We start from the raw sequence: 21233 nt of genomic DNA, 5'->3' as shown, positions 1-21233 counted from the left end.
CTAGTACCACACTCCTTTTAGGGCCTAAAATTAAACTCAGTAGTTTGTTGTCTGTTACTAAGGTGAACTTCCTACCATATGATAACCATAGTTTGAGACCAAAAATTATGGCAAATCCTTCTTTTTCCAGTTGTGCATAATTACATTCACCAGCCATCATAGAGCAAGAAGCATAAGCCAAAGATTGTTCTCCCTTGTCAGTAACCTGCGACAATACAGGACCCAAATCTACTGGTAAAGCATCAACAACAAGGGTTACTTCTTTATCTGGATCGTAGTGGACAAGAACACTATTGCTTGAGGTCAAGAGTTCCTTCATACAATTGAAAGCTTCATTCGTTTCCACATTCCAGCACCATTTCTGATCTTTTTTTTAAACAATTGACTAAGCACAGCATTAACATTTTGGGGATGTGTTTTTGATAATGGTTAGCCAAACCCAAGAATGATTGTAATTTAGCTCGATTTGTTAGGCAGGGTGTTCTGTGCAGAGCTTCAGTGCCAGCCGTATCCATTCGGACTCCTGAATATGTCACTGAGGGTACCATAAATACATATAGTCATTTATAGTCACCACAAATTCAAATTTCATCGTTGCGTTTTCTGACTAGCCCAATAGGAGCTACCCAATCACTGCCTAATCTTTTATCCAGGATCGTCGGGACCAAACACTTGTCATTGCTCAGAATCCTCTGGATTTCAGAATCATTTTAAAATGGCAGTCCCTTTAAGAAAATGCAATGTTGCAAAGTCGTACAAAACGGGGGTGCTGGGTGTTAAATGAATTTAGATAAATAAATACCATAAAAGACCATAATATCATTAGGATTTTTTTATTTTAAAATAAAACTTCACAATAAAACTGGTTCAGACATCGCACCCATCTCAAACATTGCTTCAGGTGTTAGATGGGGGAGGGGAGAGGGATGTCGATGGATGGCAGGGGCTAGGAGCAACGTGGTCAGGCTTACTCATTACGGTATTGTTGCGGACAACCTGCAGTTCAGTTTAGACAAAGACGTCTCGAGCTGCCGCAGGAAAAAATTCTGCATGGGAATTGGTTTCTAATTCTCGTTTGAAACATTTTACACAGCCAGCATTACAGGAATGTTCCAAGAAATTTCTATTATGTAGCAGCAATGTATAAAGCATATTTGATGAACAGATGTCATCTACCAAAAAAAGTGCCAGTTTTTGGAGGTTGCCAATGTTCGGAATATCCTAGATAAAAGGTTAGGCCCCTACACTGAAGTTTTTCAATGATTGCTTCGTTTTCCAATCTATTGAGTTCCAACTTAAAGTTTTTTTATTATTTAAATCGCAAAAGGTACCATCCTTGGCTTGCAGAACTTGGGTTTGGCATCAGGTTTCAATTGCAATTTAGTCTGGACTCTGGATTTTTCCCAGGTCCTTTCCAAAAACTGTTTGATATTTATGAGGCACTTGCTACTACAGCTTTGATTTTGGCTCTCCCTCTGTGTGTCCTTTCTTCACGACCCCAATTTTCTTACAATCCAGTTGGATGTGCAACAACCACTCTCTTCCAAACAAGCTGGGTCCTTTTGTGTCAACGATGTAGAGGGGAAAACCTTTCAGTATCTGTCTCTTATGTCCCTTATTTTCAATGTCTACTTTACATTTCCCCAGCACTTTGACTTTTGACTTTCTCCCCTGTGCCGTCTTCAACACTGTTTCATTTTAAGATTGGGTAATAGGGATGCTTTTAGATTTTTTGACATTAAGGACATTGTTAATTTTAATGTGAACCAAAATTTCTGATTTCTGATCCATTACATTATGAATATGCATAATTTCCATTGCCCGGTCCTCCTCAGAGACAATAGGATCACTGCTAGGAATTCTGTCATTCTCCATGATGTTTTTAACTTTGGACAGCTATTTTTTGTATTGCAGTTTCTGATCTTTCTTATATAATCCTCATTTTCTCTTTTCCTTGGGCGTCTGTACTTGATGTTTTCCTCCCCATCACATAGATGGCACTTGGTCCCTTTGAAATAAGAGTCATCAGAACTGTGGTTACTCCTCCCGCAGCGGAAGCATTCTCAGCGATTTACGTTTCCCACCACATGCTGCTCCCCTCATATAATATCCTTGTTTGGCCATTTCAAAACTCAATGCTGTATCATTCGCAGACTTCATGTCTAATTCTTTTCTGCTCAGCAATCATTGTTGGGCATTACGGTTAGTCAACCTGTCTCTTAAAGGCTCGTTCAATTCTCCAAAATTACGTTTCACAGTCTATGCAATTCAGGCAAATAACGGCTCACCGTTTCTCCTGGTTTTTGCTTTCTGGTATAAAATTTGTATCTACTATTTTTGGAGATAGATGATCTCCAACCAAGGCACTCAATTCCTCACAAGACCTAGTAAGTGGTTTTCCCAGGGCAAGAGAAATTTTATCAGGCTATATATCCTGCTCTCCTCCTCTCTTACATTATGGGCCACAGAGAACATATCAAATCTTTCCACATAATCATACCAGTCTTCAGATTCTTTGTATTCTCCAAAACACCCTTCCACTATTTTAACTCCTCAGGTTTCTTATCTTTTTCTGTTCCACTATAAATGGGCATGTGAGCAATGCATCTCCAGTTTCTGTTTTACCACATCCAAATCTCCTCTTCAACATTTTGAGTGTGGAATGGTTTTCATTTTTATCTTTGTCGCCAATTTGTTGAGCATTCTTTCCTTAAAAATACACTCGCACAAGAAATATTGTACCTTATTTGTTCTTTATTCAAATCAACATGGTTTCTCCCAGCCCCACATACAATGCTGTTATGTGATGTCACGCCCCTGCATATTCCCACAGCACGGAGGGCTATGGGCAAGTCAATGAGACTAGGCAGAATAATAACTTGCCGCAGTCTAGAAGGGCCAAATGGCCTGTTTTCTGTGCTGTAATGTTCTCGGCCTCTAGTTTCCTCCCCCTCTGCAACATTTATTTCATAATTTTTACAGTTCTGATAAGGACCATTGACCTGAAATATTAAATGTGCTTCTCTTGCCACAGATGCTGCCTTAACTAATGAGCACATCCAGAAATTCTATTCCAGTAAATATAGCTACTCCAAAGGCACTCTTGCCTATTGGGAAAAAAAAGTATATGTCAAGATGTGACCTGCACTTCAATTAGAAGAACAAACTCTCCACAGCAAGACTTTCAAATTATAAAATACACCAGTTATTCTGAAGCAAAATTTCCAACTTCTGTAATATTTCATGTAAAAATAGAAAATGATGGAAATACACATCTGCTGAGGAAAAAAAAAGCTTTATGTCAATGATCTCGAGTTGAGTACTAAGATCAGAGTTTTCAGCATACCGAAAAGTGAAAGGATGCAATGGAGCACATGAATGCTAAATTCAAGTCCTAATTGTCATGGGCTGTTTGTAGGTTAACTCAGGCTGGCACAAGACTCAGAGCACTGTCATATTTTAAGATGTAGTCAGTGATTATGATAAGCCATTTCACATTAATTAATTTTTTATCAGATTATATTTTAAGTCATAGTGAGACAGCGGTATAACACATGATGCATCTTTCCACATTTTCGAGCAAGTTTCATGAGACATCAAGTTTTCAACCAACACAGATGCTAAAATCAATTGTTTCCTAAATAAATAAATGTAACGTTAATCCTGCATTGAAAATGAAAGTTGTTGTTACTTATTTACTGTGACGCAGGAGGCCATTTGAACCATTGGGCCCATAGCAGCTCTCAACAGAGCATCCAAATCAGTCCTATTTTCCCTCTCATTTTCACATAGATTTGCATGCTATGCTCCCTCACATGCCTCTCAGCACTTCATTCAGTGAGACAATTTACAATGGGTCAATTAATTTTCCAGCAGATCTGTGGAGTGTGGCAAGGAACTGAGGTACCCAGCAGAAACCCACAGTCACCAGAATATTCAAACTCTTCACACACAGCCACCGCCCAGTCAGGATCAAACCCAGATCCATGACAGCCTTGACTACTGCATTATTATTCTGACATAATACAAAAAAGGAACTTCCTCTTTTCTGACAACCTTTTGAATATTCTCCATGCTAATTTCCATCTAATGTTCTCCCTTCCCAGGATAAATAGATAAATACATACAATTTTATGTCTTATGGGGGATCACTTCCAATGTAAATTTTAGTTTGTTGGAGGGCAGCTTTGTCGGGACAAATGCAAATTCATCTAACTGCTGTTGAGGTAATCATGCCAATTTTTCAGTTAAAGGACAATTGACTCAAATGTATCAGGCATAAACCGGTTTCAAGTGTGAACAAAAACCTAACCAACACACAGTGTCACTGTACAAATCATCCAAATCAATTTGTCCAAGTTTGAATTAATTTAAGAGGCTCAAGCAATTTTGTTTCAACTGCTTTTGAGACCAAAACTATTAAGTTATTGTCCATGCTGCATCATAGCAATTGTACTTTTATAGACAATCCATTTAAGAGAAGGAACAATTAGCCAGCCTTTAAGGAATAATTAGGAAATTTGCCTCTGATGTTTTTAAATTAGAGTTTTGAGAAAGATAAAGCCCCTTTCACACTTGCATCCCAGTAAATCGGCCGTTCAGTGTCCCAGGATGGAAATGAGGGGGGGGGGGGGGGGTGGCGGTTTGGCCTTTCACACTAGACCATTGGGACAATGAACACTTTCGCACTTGCAAGGGTTTATCACCGGCGTTTGTTTTGTTCTACCTTTAATAGGAAGTGCCTGCAATGCAACTGCTCATTTTGCACTTGCCTAATCTCAATGCTAGCGTCTGCAGATGCTGGGGATTGTACAAGGGGCAGAGGCCAGCAATCCTCAGCGTGAAATGACGTCATCTCATGCCAGCTTTGAGCAGATTTTGCTTTCACACTTTCCACTTTAAAGGCCGATTGGCATTCGAGCCCTAGGATCACTGACAAGTGTGAAAGGGGCTTAAGAGAGATAAAACTAGAGAAATTTGGAGATTAAAAAAAAAATTTACAGTGAAGATGTTACTGACAAACTAATGCACAAAACTGGATACAAAGTAGCATTGATGGAAATTTCAGGTTGTTTGGAAAGTACTAGCTTCTTGGCCCAAAGATGTATAATGAACAAAGTTAAGAAACCCTTTTCCTTAATATTTTCATTAATATTTGACTTACCAATGGTTCAGCCATTACAACTTCAATCTTTTTTTCAGCCTGAACTGTAAATTCTGCAAACAGGCTCTTAATAACGTACTCTCCAGGTTTGATATCCGGGTCAACAGTGATGTTTGACATGGTGACACCGTTCCTCACCCAGCAGGGATTATTACCTGGAGTAATTCGGCGCCTGGTTGCAGTGCTAACAGGTGCTGAGGCTGCATGAAAACACAAGGAAAAAAATTCTTTGATACTCAGCCAGCAAAAAGGAATTTTTACAAGCTTCAGAATCAGGACAATTGGAAGTTTGAACAATGATTTGAAATTTCTGCATCATTTCTAAAAAATCTTGAATCACTTTTGGAAGCAAATAAAACAATGACTGACTTCAGAGATAGAAGGTAGTTTGTCAAGATGTCTTTGAAAATTGAGGATGACAAGGTGGATGGATTTTGAAAATGTATTCCTGAGGCCAAGGACAGAATTTCCTTGATTAGGAATGATCTAACTTAGATATCCAACTTTATGCAAATTCTTCCATACATTTTTTTTAAAAAGTTAGCAATTATAATGTTTCATGGAATTCATTAATTACTGAGTAGAGCAACAACTTCTTTAGTCTAATTATGGGTGATGTTAAGGTGATTATTTAATGAAATGAAAGAATTATAGCAAGTGGTATGGGTCGTCTTGATTTGAAAATGGATGGGATGCTTCTAAATTAGAGCAATTTATTCAACAGTCAATTCTCAGCAACAGAACCTTAATATAACCTGAGGTCTACCTGCATCGAGCGCATGGCATGAATTAGTACGTGTAGTGTGGATTGTGGAGGGGTCATGTGACCTCTCTGGCTGGAACCTAGTCAGAAGTCACCTCAGCTGCCAATCAAGAGTAAGATCTGCCAACATGAGGCTGATGCATGATTGGCCCTTGCAGTTGACTTGTAATTGGTCTGCCAGGTGCCAATCAATAGTAAGAATCAGAATTTATTGCCATGAACAAGACATGAAATTTGCAGCGTCACAGAGTAAACATTCATATTAGAACCATCTTACAACATTACTATATAACCTAATATTAGTGCAGGAAAAATAAGGCAGTATCTGTATCTGATGGCAGCGGGGAAGATGCTATCTTTGTGCCGCTGGCTCCTGTACCTTTTCCCCAATGGTAGCAGACTGAAGAGGGCATGGCCTGGTGGTGGGAGTCTGAGGAAAAAGGCAGCTTTTTTTAAGACACCGGCTCATATAGATATCCTTGATGGAGTGAAGTCTGTGCCTGTTAATTGCAGACCAAATTAACAATTCTCTGGAGTTTATTCTTGTCCTGAGAATTGGAGCCTCCATACCAGGCAGTGATGCAACTAGCCAGAATGCTCTCCACAGTATACCTATAAAAGTTTACGAGAGTCTTCAGTGACATAGCAAACCTCCTTAGACACCTCACAAAGTCTAGCTGCTGGCAAACTTCTTTGTGATTACATCAATACGTAGGCTCCAGGACAGGAATTTGAAGTTCTTGACCCTCTTCACTATTGAGCCCTCGATGAGGACTGGGTTCCTGACTTCCTCCTGAAGTCCACGATCATCTCCTTGGTTTTGCTGATGTTGAGCACAAAGTTGTTGTTGTTACACCTCTCAATGAGCTGATCGATCTCCCTCCTGTAGCTTCCTCATTGCTGTTGGTGATTCTGCCGACAACTGTGATATCATCGGCAAAATTGGAATTGTGCCTGGCCACACAGTCAAGAGTGTATAACAAGTAGAGCAATGGGCTAAGCACGCATCCTTGGGGTGCATCTGTGTTGACGATCAGTGAGAAGATAACGTGTTTCCCAATTTCCAATTCCAAGACTGTGGTCTGTCTTCCACTGAGAAAGCCAAGGATTCAGTTGCAAAGTGGCCTAGTTTGTGGCTTCTTGACCAGCACTAAGGGAATAATAGTATTGAAGGATGAGCTGTAGACAATGAAGAGCAGCCGTATGCATGAATTGCTGTTTTTGAGGTGAACCAGAGCTGAGTGGAGAGCCAACGATATTGCATCTGCGGTGGAGCGATTGTGATGACAGGCAAATTGCAGTGCATTCAGATCTTAAGTGTTAATTCTGGTCATGTCCAGCCTCTCAAAGCATTTCACCACATATAAGTTCGTGATACTGGGCGGTAGTCGTTGAGGCAGCCCACGCTACTCTTAACCATATAACCACTTACAGCACAGAACAGGCCAGTTCGGCCCTACTAGTCCATGCCGTAGCAAATCCCCACCCTCCTAGTCCCACTGACCAGCACCCGGTCCATACCCCTCTAGTCCCCTCCTATCCATGTAACGATCCAGTCTTTCCTTAAATGTAACCAATGATCCCGCCTCGACCACGTCTGCCGGAAGCTCACTCCACATCCCCACCACCCTCTGCGTAAAGAAATTTCCCCTCATGTTCCCCTTATAATTTTCCCCCTTCAATCTTAAACCATGTCCTCTAGTTTGAATCTCCCCCTTTCTTAATTGAAAAAGCCTATCCACATTTACTCTGTCTGTCCCTTTTAAAATCTTAAACACCTCTAAATCTTCTACGCTCCAGAGAAAAAAGCCCCAGTCTGCACAACCTTTCCCTGTAACTCAGACCCTGAAATCCTGTCAACATTCTTGTGAACCTTCTCTGCACTCTCTCTATTTTGTTTATATCTTTCCTATAATTCCTATAATTTGGTGATCAAAACTGTACACAGTACTCCAAATTTGGCCTCACCAATGCCTTGTACAATTGGGTACTGGGATGATTGATGCCCTTTTGAAATTGGTGGGAACCTCTGACTGCCACAATAAGAGGTTGAAAATGTCCGTGAACACTCCAGCTAGTTAGTTGCCGCAGGTTTTCAGTACCCCGCCAGGTACACTGTCAGGACCCGATGCCTTCTGAGGGTTCACCTTCTCAAATGATGTTCTGACATCACCCTCAGAAACGGCTATCACAGGATCCTCAGCCTTTTCAGGGATTTTTGTGGGCATTCTTTGTTTTTTTTTCTTCTCAAAGGTGTTCAGCACATCATGCAGTAAAGCATTGCAGCCATCTTTAATGCTCACCTTTGCTTTGTAGGCTGTAATGGCCTACACTCCCTGCCATATCTGTCTCTGGCTTCCTCCAGAATTGCCACTTTACACAGGTTGTACCTGGACTTCTTGTAAAGATCTCGATCCTCAACCTTAAATGCCCTTGTTCTCACCCTCAGCAGATTGCATATTCTCTTATTCATCCAGGGCTTTTGCTTGGGAAGCACACAGTTTTTGCACATGGGCATACACTTATCCTCGCAGGTCTTGATGAAGTCAGTGACACCTATTGCATAATCATTTAAGTCAATGGACGAGTTCTTGAATATGTTCCAGTCCATTGATTCAAAGCAGTCCTGCACATGCTCCTCAGCCTTCTTTGACCACACCTTCGCCGTCTTCACCACTGGTGTTGTGGTCTTTAGTCTCTGCTTTTACATTGGGATTAGAAGTACAGCCAACTGATCAGACTTGCCGAAGTGCGGTTGTGGTATGGCTCGGTATACATTGTTCATTGTGGCGTAGCAGGGGTTGAGTGTGTTGGTTTCCCAGGTCTCACATCTGACATGCTGGTGGTAGTTTGTCAGAGACTTCTTCAGGCCTGTTTGAAGTCCCCCACAATGATTGGGAAGGCATCTAGATGTGCTATTTCATAGCTGTTTAATCACAGTGCTCAGTCTCTCCAGTGCCAGCCTGACGTTAGCTTGGCATTGTCTGGATGCAGACAGGAAGATCATTTTGCTGAGCACCTTCGCTCTATCTACAGCAGTGACAGGTATCTCCCTGCTATCCACCATTTCAATTCTGTGTCCCACTTTCCTGCATCTCCAATTCTCTGATTTCACATGTATTCCACTTTGAACTTTTATTTCTGATACAGGTTTCTCATCATGATATTAACTTCTTCAAGTTCATAAAAAAATTTGAATAGTAAACAGAAACATAACATCCCACCCTTGTAAAAAAACATGGAGCACAATCCTCATTGAATTACACCTGCAAATCCTTAACTACCTGGTAATATTGAAGAACACAACTCACCAATTAATCTTAAAACCAAATTTAACCTCTCATACTCAACTCTACATTCAGCTCTCCTTTTTTAGCATGTAACCTTTTGTCCCTTCCTTGTCGAGAAGAGGCAAAGGGGCAGTGGTTTTTGAATAGAGAAGCCAGGATGGGCTAGGGGAACTCTGATGAGGCATGGACAGGAAGAACGAAAAACTCCCCACAGACAGCGTGGGATTCGAAGCCCAGTCCTGGTCACTGGTGCAATAAAGGCACTGCGCTAACCACACCACCAACCGTGCCACTCTATGATGCAAAAATTTATCTGACGATATCTTAAATATATTTAATGAGGCAGCCTCTACTGCTTCCTTGGGCAGAGATTTCCACAGAAAATCAGTCAGGATTTTGAAAATATATGGTATGTATATGTGTACATGGGGGACTGTTGAGGTCTGAGACTGATGTCCCGCTCACCCATGGAAAGTGCACACGTAATACATAGCCTCTCCTTTCTTGCTTTAGTGATCGCCACATGGCCACTGTCTAGGTTGCCAGACAGGAGGTCACTGCAAATGGCCTCTCCTATATTGCTGTATCCGTAGCAACACCTTCTCTTCGATGTCCCCGTTTTCACCGAGTTTGCTCATGGCATGACCAAGTTTCCGGCTGTATAACTGAATGCATAGGCTGGGCTCATTAGCCTTGGTTGGCAGCCAGTCTAAGAGAAGGAAAACTCTGATTTCAAACCCAGGCTCGTTAGCCTTGTAGACATAACACCTACAACCCGAGGACTTAGCTGTCACCATCCCAGCTTGCCAGGGCATGGCAGATAAACCCCTGGTTTAAAAGATGGAGCCAGTACTGTGCACACTGCACTCTACCTTAAAAAAAATCCATTGCAAAGACTCGAAGGACATCCTCATGTCTATGATCCTTCCTAAATCTTTGTCTGCAAAGCCAAGCCATGATGATTGTGATGTGTATACATTTTGATTCTTGAAACTAATACAAATTAGCATTTTAATAAAACTACATACATGAACATTATCACGTATATGTTATTTCTTAATATTTTTTATAATTTTTGAAACAAAATATGAAGTAATAATGTCTATGTATATTTTTTCACATTTTTCAGCTCTCAAACAACTGAAGTTTATTGTATGGGGCTCTTACCAGAAGCAAGTTTGGCCACCCCCATTGTAGCAACTGCTAGTTAGGCAATGGTTACAGAAAGAACAAGAGGAGAGCTATGGTGATGAGAGCCAGAAGAGCTAGGCAGAGGGCGACTGCTACTCAGTGGCACCATAGCTGGGACAGTTATTGCGGCCACAGAGCCTACTTTTGAATAGCTGTTTGTGAATCTGATTTGCCTTTCATGTTAAAATGCTCTAAGCCAGTTTGACCATTTCTTATGACTAATTTTGTTATTTTGTTTTTACCATGTTTTCTGTAACTTTTAAATTCCAAAATGGTGCAGGAGAGAGTTTTTTTTTTCCCAATACCTGGATAGCACACAAACAGATTTTTATTGTAACTTGCACATGTGACAAATCAAATCTCAAAAAATGTTATTGTGTTCTAGAAACGGCAAAGAAATAGGCCCCTCAGTCCACCAAATCTGCACTGAACAACTATCACTCATTTACACAAATCCTACATTGATCCATTTCTTTAATCTCTAGCTACTTTCACACCGCCAATTACATCAGAGTTAAACCACCAATATTGTGGATCAAATCACACGAATTGTGCTGTGTGAAATGACATAACTTGGCAGGGCAAGTAGATTTGAACTGGGCTCTGATACATGGAGGGGACAAGTGTCAGAGCCCAGCCGAGTTAACTCACCAACTGTCATTGCTGGAGACAGGACCCCCCCTCCCCGTCTAAAATCCTGAGTTGTAGAATTAGATGCAGTGTGAAAGGCTACTGGGGTTAGTTTGCCCTGCAAATTTTCCCATTTCCTAGGAGGGTTGACAGTGAGAAAGGGGTTAGTGAGAGCAATTTAGAGTGCCCTATTAACCTCCCAACCCTCACATGTTGAGGATTTGGAAGGAAGAAAATGGCAGGACCTAGATAAAACCCATGCAGACAACAAGGACTACATGCAAACTCCATACAAGCTGTACCCAAGGTCAAGAATGAATTTAGGTCTCCAATGCTGTAAGGTAGCAACTCTTCTAGTTTCAACACTGTTCTGCCTAAACCCTGAATCCTTGTGTGATAAGTTCACAATGTAAACAGAAGGAGCACACAGTTTCCCAAACTATCCATCTGCACACCCATTAAATGCGTCTTGCCCTACTTGTGGCTGAGGATGCAGGATGATATTGACCTCATTCGTCATTTCAGAACACAGAATGTGAGCACAAAAAAAAAAATCACATTATTTTCTATCCTATAGACCTCATCTAAGAGAACATAGGATAAGTGCAGGCTAATCTGAAATCAATTTCAAGCAAAACTAATTTAACAAATCAGTTTAAAGAGGCCAAGGTTTTAAATCATTAATTTTGTTGTAAAGGGCTGCTTCAAATTCAATCTATATTAAAACAAAGAAACATAGTAGCCAACCTGAGGTACTGCTTGAGTAATACTAGTTTAAATTCCACCACAGAAGCTGGAAAAGTTCAGGTAATTAAATTAACTTGAAAAAGCCTTTCTTAGCAACAGTCACCATAAAATACTGGAGCAGCACAACAACTGCAGATGCTGGAATCTTAAGCAAACAATGAGGACTGGAGGGTCTCAGCAGGCCAGGCAGCATCCATGGAGAGAAATGAGCATTCAACATTTTGGGTCAGGACCCTTTTGAGATTATTAGGATTTTTCTGCCGCAATGCAGTCTGATCTGTCGAGTCACTCTGGCTTCTCTTTGTCTGTCCATGATATGCAGAACTGTTGCAAAATCCTACCTAGTTCACATATCCTTCAGAAAGAAATCTGCTCCCCTTAGCCTATTGTCACAACAAGTCAACAGTAGATGCCATCTCATTGGTCCTGCACAAAAACATCTACATTAGACTGTTTTTCATTGGTTACAGCTCAGCATTCAAACAACATCATACCATCAAAACAGATGACCAAACTAAAAGATATGGGATTCTGTTCATCCCTCTGCAACTGGATCCTTGATTCCCTCATCAGCAGATCACCATCAGTGCAGATCACCAACATAGCCTCTTATACCCTAACTATCATCACAGAACACCCTTAGGCTACATGCATTATCCCCTGAACTATTTCCTTTACACTCATGACTACATGGCCAAATTCAGCTCCTTCTCAATCTACAAATTCTCTGATGACGCCACTATTGTTGGCTAAATAACTGGAAATGAATCAGAATACCGAATAGAGATCAAGAATCTGGTTGAGTGTGCCAGAACAACAATCTTGCTCTCACAAATCACCAAGACCAAGGAACTTATTGTTGATTTAACAAAGGGGAGGCTGAGGGACCATGCACCTGTCCACATTGATGGAAAAGAGCTAGAGAGAGTTTTAACCTTCATATTCCTGGGAGTCTACATTTCAGAAGACTTCTCCTGGAGCCAGGATATCAAGGCAACAATGAAGAAGGCACATCAACAGCTCTACTTTCTAAGAAGCTTGAGGAGATTTGATGTGTCGTCAAATGCTCTGTCAAACTCTTAAAAGTGTTTAGTGGAAACTATACAGACTAGTTGAATCACAGCCTGGTTTTGTAATTGAGTGCCCAACAATGAGGAAGGTAGCAAAATAACCAAGTCCATTATGAGCTCCATTGAAGATATTTATGTGGGGTGCCTACGCTCAGGACAAGAATAAATTCCAGAGGGTTGGTAACTCGGCCTGCAACATCATAGGCAACAGACTTCACTCCATCGAGGACATCTACATGAAGCGGTGAAGCCTCTATCCTCAAAGACCTCCACCACCCAGGCCATACCGTCTTCACTCTGCTACCATCAAGGAAAAAGGTACAGAAGCCTAAAGATGAGCATTCAATGGCACACGGTCAGCTTCTTCCCCACTGCCATCAGATTCCTGAATAATCAATGAACCAAAGACACTGCCTTACGATCTATCAGTCAATTTATTTATTTATTTATTTTTGCCGTGATGTCATAAGATGGTTGTGTGTTTGCAGCATGATGCTGCAGCAAAACACCGAATTTCATGACTTGTTCGTGACCTTAAAACAATATTTTTATTAATAGCTATTAATAATAACATCTTACTTAACTCTAAACTCAACCCCACCTATGTACAAATGTGTATGTGTATGGATTACCTAAACCATTACAGCTTAGGCTCAATTCTGAAAAGTCAAATTCAAAGTTCAGTCTTAGAAATCTTGTGTTGAAACTCAAAATTGTTAAACTGATTTTCAGAAGTAATTATGAAGTGTTGAGACACCGAGTCATCAGACTTCTCAAATTCTTGTCGAGTTGCATTCAGGGAATTCCCTCTTCATATGAATATGACACAACTTCCCCCTTTCTTGCATAGGGGTTATGAAGCGTGTGATCGCCACCATATTTTCACAGACCCAATCAGGGGTTTTAGGCAAATAACCATCAAAATGGTCATGACTCAAATGCAAGAATGATCTTGCTTTCTTTTCGCCAGATATGGGTCAGCCACAAGTGACCGTTACAATAGCCACAACATATCATGGTTTCCCCCGGCAAGGAGAACACAACAGTAGTGTCCATCTCACAGAATGTCACTGCATTTCTATCTTCAAATCAAACTGTTTTATGATAGAAAAGGCTGTTTATCAAGTGTCTCATCACGTGACCTGCTTGAGCAATACATTCTTCATTTTCCCAGAAGCAGGACTCATCTAGCAAATGGCCTCCTGTATGAAGTCTTTCTGTTTCCTTCAGATTTAATCTTGCCAAATATCTATCAAATTCAAATCTTTTATCAAAATGAAAATCCTTTTTGTAATTTTAGTCCAAGTAACTGACCTTTGTGACTTATCCAAAATTGGGTCAAGACAACAATTAAAATCACGTCCAATTAAAATCTTTTCATGTGGCTCGGCAAGATGAAAAAAGAATCATGAATAAATCTTTCACGATCTACATTAGGTGCGCATATACTCATAAGAGTCCATATCTCTGACTTCATTTAACAACGTGCCAAAACAAACTTCCCAGCAGGATCTGTGACCACAGATTGAATCTTAACAGGTACATCTTATTAATCAAAATAGCAACCCCATCTTGCTTTACAATGAAACAACAAAGCTACCACTTGACTTTCCCAATCTTTTTAATTTTTGATGTTCTTTCTCAGTTAAGTGTGTCTCCTGTTAATAAAATTCAACTTTCATTTTTTTAATAAATACCAAAACTTTTTTCTTCTTAATATAATTATTAAAGCCATTTATATTAAAACTTTAAAAATTAATACATTATTAACTGCCATTTCTTTAGTCCAAAAATTAAAGAACTCTTGCCACCCATCCCGTTGCACCCCCGCTCCATACAAACTTTCAATTATATTTGGCATCTCCAAGCTAGAAATATAAAGAGAAAAAACCCTAAAAAAACTAAATATATATATGTGTGTGTGTGTGTGTGTGTGTGTGTGTGTGTGTGTGTGTGTGTGTGTGTGTGTGTGTGTGTGTGTGTGTGTGTGTGTGTGTGTATAACTTTTTTTTTAAAAGTACTTATTTTTTGTTTTAAAAGTACTACTTCCCTCCATTGTAAGGCAAGTGTCCTTCATCATGTGGCTACAGATGGAGAAGATAAAAAGTCCGCCTCCCCCGGACAGAATATACATTACTTCAATTAAACAGTTCATTTATGAGTATAAAGAGCTTCTTCAAGATCTTTATTCACTTGGTTATCATCGGTCTCAACCAATTCTTGCTGCCTTGACATCTGTTCTGCAACTTGCTTCTTCTCAGGTCAATCTGCCAAAACTTGCTGTGCTGAGTGATTTGATTCTGAGGATCTATTCATTGATCTTGTTTAATTTTCAGAAGAGAATTTGCAAATTCCAAAGCTTCATTTTCATTAGTAAAAAACCATGATTGATTTTCTCCAGAAAACACTAAGTGTGGCTACGTATCAAAAGGAGAATTTATATCCCTTTTTCCAAAGCATTGATTTCACAGGATTAAACTTCTTTCTTCTTTTCACAATTGACATGCTTAAATATGCATAAAAATGCCTTATTATTTGCCACAGTTAATGGACCTTGATATTTTTGGGCATTTTGCACCACCACTCTTAATATCATTTATCTTAATAACATAAACATCTAATCAAAATCGAGCATGGCGCTTGTCCCGGGAATGGCTTCTTTCTATTAGCCATATGTGATCTATCTAGTTCAAGTTCATTTGGAGAGTTCTAAGTACCCAGAATTTCTGGAATCCACTTTTGAAAAAATTATACTGGATTAGAGCCCTCAAAATCTTCAACCAACCTGATATTCTTCACCTTACTATATTGAAAAATCATAGTCGCAGGAACCTTTTTTGTAAAAATTATTTCCTTTGCACATCCAAAGCCAAAACAGAATCTTCTAATTTATTAACTGTATCTTTAGATTGCTCTACTTCATAACAATAGTCTTGAATATCATCTTCAATTTTCTGGACTTGAATTTTAACTTCATCAACAGCTTCAGTATATTTTGCCATTTAATATTTTTTCATTTCATCCTTAACATCTTCAAACTGTGCTTTAACATCATTTCTGAAATTGCAAATCCTTATGTTTACACATTAACTGCGTTTGGTTGATAATTATAGAGGTTCCATACCTTGAGGTCTGGCTTCAGGATATCTGAATTGTATTGTTTCAACCTCTTGAATCAGATGGGCTTCATCTTTTTCATATTCTGCTCCTGCTCCCTCCAGTTCTTCATAAATTCTTTCTTCCTTCTCTTTGTCTTGATCTTCACTCTTTGTCTTGATCTTCACTCTTTGTCTTGATCTTCACTCTTTGTCTTGATCTTCACTCTTTGTCTTGATCTTCACTCTTTGTCTTGATCTTCACTCTTTGTCTTGATCTTCACTCTTTGTCTTGATCTTCACTCTTTGTCTTGATCTTCACTCTTTGTCTTGATCTTCACTCTTTGTCTTGATCTTCACTCTTTGTCTTGATCTTCACTCTTTGTCTTGATCTTCACTCTTTGTCTTGATCTTCACTCTTTGTCTTGATCTTCACTCTTTGTCTTGATCTTCACTCTTTGTCTTGATCTTCACTCTTTGTCTTGATCTTCACTCTTTGTCTTGATCTTCACTCTTTGTCTTGATCTTCACTCTTTGTCTTGATCTTCACTCTTTGTCTTGATCTTCACTCTTTGTCTTGATCTTCACTCTTTGTCTTGATCTTCACTCTTTGTCTTGATCTTCACTCTTTGTCTTGATCTTCACTCTTTGTCTTGATCTTCACTCTTTGTCTTGATCTTCACTCTTTGTCTTGATCTTCACTCTTTGTCTTGATCTTCACTCTTTGTCTTGATCTTCACTCTTTGTCTTGATCTTCACTCTTTGTCTTGATCTTCACTCTTTGTCTTGATCTTCACTCTTTGTCTTGATCTTCACTCTTTGTCTTGATCTTCACTCTTTGTCTTGATCTTCACTCTTTGTCTTGATCTTCACTCTTTGTCTTGATCTTCACTCTTTGTCTTGATCTTCACTCTTTGTCTTGATCTTCACTCTTTGTCTTGATCTTCACTCTTTGTCTTGATCTTCACTCTTTGTCTTGATCTTCACTCTTTGTCTTGATCTTCACTCTTTGTCTTGATCTTCACTCTTTGTCTTGATCTTCACTCTTTGTCTTGATCTTCACTCTTTGTCTTGATCTTCACTCTTTGTCTTGATCTTCACTCTTTGTCTTGATCTTCACTCTTTGTCTTGATCTTCACTCTTTGTCTTGATCTTCACTCTTTGTCTTGATCTTCACTCTTTGTCTTGATCTTCACTCTTTGTCTTGATCTTCACTCTTTGTCTTGATCTTCACTCTTTGTCTTGATCTTCACTCTTTGTCTTGATCTTCACTCTTTGTCTTGATCTTCACTCTTTGTCTTGATCTTCACTCTTTGTCTTGATCTTCACTCTGTCTTGATCTTCACTCTTTGTCTTGATCTTCACTCTTTGTCTTGATCTTCACTCTTTGTCTTGATCTTCACTCTTTGTCTTGATCTTCACTCTTTGTCTTGATCTTCACTCTTTGTCTTGATCTTCACTCTTTGTCTTGATCTTCACTCTTTGTCTTGATCTTCACTCTTTGTCTTGATCTTCACTCTTTGTCTTGATCTTCACTCTTTGTCTTGATCTTCACTCTTTGTCTTGATCTTCACTCTTTGTCTTGATCTTCACTCTTTGTCTTGATCTTCACCCTTTTGTCCCCTGAATCATTGGCAGTTGATCCTGATTCAATATCGAGTTGAATCAACAGCTGGGTCTGACTAGCAACACCTTAATCAATTCTTCTTTACTTCCCTATTGACTTTTTTCTCCAACTCTCCCTCTCAAACTGCTGTCTCCTAGCCACAAGTAGTCAGAAGAATCCATTGTCCCGGCACCATCAAGGAGAGTAGCCTTCCGAGCAGGAGCAGGACCTCAGTGGGGAGGTGACAGTGATCAGCGGCAAACAGCGTTTTTTTTTTGTCAGAATTAAACATTATTTTAATGCTGAAAAAACCTTCCCTTGTTGTTTGTTGATGTTTCCACACTGTTACAAGTGATTTGCCGTTGCTACTGGGCTGTTTTTTTTAAAATGACCAGTTATCTGGAAAAAAACTGTTTATCCGACATAGGCCCGATCCTGACCATTTCTGATAATCAGATTTGTACTGTATCTGTATTCTCAGATCCTCCTGCTCTACCACACTCCTCAGTACCCTACCATTTACTGTCCTTTCTTAGTTTGTCCTTCCAAAATGCAATACCTCGCACTTGTCTGCATTAAATTCCATCCACCATTTTACAGTCCAATTTACCATATTATCATCCAGATTATTGATATTGATGACCAACAACAATAGTCCCAGCACTGATCCCTGAGGCACACCACTAGTCACAGGCCTGCAATCTGAGAAGCAATCATCCACCACCACTCTCTGGCTTCTCCCATCCAGCACTGTCAAATCCTTTTCACCATGAATATCTATGCGGGACCTTGTCAAAGGCTTTACTAAAGTCCACATAGACAATATTCACAACCTTTCTTTCAAAATTTTTCCTGGTAACCTCCTTGAAAAAGTCTATGATTGTTTAAATAAGACCTATCATGCACAAAGCCACGTTGACTATCCCTAATCAATTTCTGGCTAGCAAAATAATTATATATCCAATCTCTGAACACCTTCCGATAATTTACCTACTACTGACGTTAGGCTCACCGGCCTATAATTGCCAGGGCAACTTTTGGAGTCTTTTTTAAACAACAGGACAACATGAGCTACACTCCTCCAGCACCTCACCTGCAGCTCAGGTCATTTTAAATATTTCTGCCAGAGCCCCTGCAATTTCTACACTATGTTCAGTACCCATATTCATAGGTTTATCCATGGGCTCATGTACCATCCCACCCAGACCACATGCAAATTGGAGGAACAACACTTGATTTTCCGCCTAGGTCAGTGATTCCCAATCTTTTTCTTTCCACTCACATACCACTTTAAGTAATCCCTATGCCATTGGTGCTCTGTGATTAGTAAGGGATTGCTTAAGGTGGGATGCGAGTGGGAAGGGAAGGTTGAGAATCTCTGCTCTAGACCCAATTGTTACTGAAATATTTTGCTTGAGAAAAATCATCATTTGCCCATTTCCTTTGGAGTTATGAAACTGTGTACATAACAAGTTAATTAGTTATGATTAAAACAGTGGTTTTCAGACTTTTTCTTTCCACTCTCATACCACCTTAAGCAATCCCTTACTAATTACAGAGCACCTATGGCATAGGGAATACTTAAAATGGAATGCGAGTGGAAAGAAAAAGGTCGAGAACCACTAGTCTAGATACTTTCCAGCAGGAAAGCTGCTAAGCTGCTCTCTATTCACCTAGCCATATCTCCTCCCCTTGCTTACTGCTGTGCTCTCCTTCTCCACATATTACATCCTGCCTTTGCTACCATGCTCCTTCCCCTACCCCTTCCCCTTTACCTTTTTAATTCAGACACCTGCCAACATTTTTCTATACCGTGAAGGGATCAAGCCAAAACGTCATCTTTTAAAAATCTTTTCTATATAGAAGACACCGTTTGACCTGCTGAGCTTCTCCAACATTGTGTGTTTTTACTTCAACCACGGTGTCTGCAGACTTTGGTGTTTTACTCCTGGAAGCTCAAAAGAGTATGTGATCTATTGTCAAAAAATGTAGATGAATGGATCCAGCTTTACACTTAATATATGCACCACCATTTTTTGACAATAGATCTTACTTTCAAAACTTTGAAATGAATTGTGGTTATGCACCACAAATCAGGAAAATGGTCCAATATGTCATGAGGTCAGGTAGGTGGAGATGAACCTTTCATCAAATCAGTCATGATCTCATTGAATGGCAAAGCAGGCTCAATGGGATAGGCAGCCTAATCCTGCTCCTACTTCTTATGTTCTTATGTCAGAATATATACATGCAAAATTGATAGTGGAGCCAACATGTACTTTAAACACAAACATGTTCCAGCATTACTGCCCTGAAACCATTGGCATAGATCCATCAAAATGATTACTGTGCAAACATACTTAGTTTCTCATTGTTTCAGGAATATTCTCTGCAATCTCCAGTTTTAATGATGATGTTCAATATTTCATGACATTTCAATGCACCCTCTATTTAACCAGATACACAACTGCTAACTGGAAAAAGCTAGTGTTTGCATGTTTCTTGTAGTTGCCTTCCAGTAAAGGAAATAGAATTCTTCTGTCTATAAGCTGGCAGTTACCTTTGGTCAATAAGTAAAACTAAGTCAATAAAGAGCCATATCCATCACATTGGAACATCCATAGTCTTGAACAGCAACACTACTCGACACATTCTTAAAATTTATGAAGAATTAATCAAAAATATTCATGGTACCAGTTTAAACAATATGCAAGCATTTCAGCTGTTTTTCAGACAGAGAAATCAAAACAAAATGTAAGAACACAAGAAAATACACATGCTGGACTCTTGAGCAAACAAAGAGCAGCTGGAGGGATTGAGGTCAGACAACATCTATGAAGAGAAATGGCCACAAAACTTTGACTGTTTCTTATCATGGATGCTGCCTGACCTGCTGAGTCCCTCCAGCTTCCTTTTATTTGCTGAATCAAAATATTAGTTTTCAGAAAGGAGCTCTTCCTAATGCACTGGCTAGCACTTAACCTTTCCCCTCATTATTATTTGTTTTGCTCCCGAAAACAAATTATGACAACACTCAGTAACAATTTAGACTCTTTAAAGTTATTTGAGGTACAAAGCACACATAAAAATCATATCCACTCTCCATTTTAAAATATGATTAAATTAATTATTTTTACTTTGTTACAAACTGCAGGTAATGAGCAGTCATAGACAATGACAGTGTTTAATTTTAAAACCTGTTTCATTTCTTACTCGCACAGTCTTAACTCTTAAACTATCCTCAACACCAAACCTATCCGCAAATATGCGCAGCTGTCTAGTGTGCGTCTGTGTGCACATACGTGCACAAACCATTACAGTCCAGCCCAAAATCTAGAAAGTTAATTCTAAGTTCAGTCTTTCAAATTCAGTGTTGAAATTTTATGCCCAGAAGGAATGTTAACTGATGGGAAGACTGGAGTTGTGGCTGCTATAGACTCACGAATTCTTCTTGCATTGCCTTTGAAGAAATGTCCATCCATGCGAGCTGTGGTCATAACACACCTGGTCCTTTTGGAGCAACACTCAAACTGGGTGTTCACTATGAAGCTTCCAAGACTCTGCCACCGGTCTCTCCAAGTAACTTTACTGCTAGTCAAACTTAACATGAAGCAGTCTCTCCAAGTGACTTCCACTGTTAGTCACAATCAAAATGAAGCACTTTACTTCCCCAAAAA

At 39.6% G+C, this 21233-nt stretch overlaps 1 protein-coding gene across 1 annotated transcript in view; it reads right to left on the bottom strand.

The window, feature by feature from the left end:
- The window catches only part of fryl (furry homolog, like), a 345361-nt gene that overhangs the window by 267165 nt on the left and 56963 nt on the right, over positions 1–21233 (bottom strand). The window contains exon 2 of the mRNA XM_069924697.1: positions 5165–5364. Within this exon, the coding sequence (XP_069780798.1) occupies positions 5165–5364 (200 nt within the window). The remainder of the gene's footprint in view (positions 1–5164; positions 5365–21233) is intronic.

This window comes from Narcine bancroftii, chromosome 3, assembly GCF_036971445.1.
Source record: "Narcine bancroftii isolate sNarBan1 chromosome 3, sNarBan1.hap1, whole genome shotgun sequence".
NCBI lineage: Eukaryota > Metazoa > Chordata > Chondrichthyes > Torpediniformes > Narcinidae > Narcine > Narcine bancroftii.
This window is presented reverse-complemented; position numbering and strand designations above follow the sequence as displayed.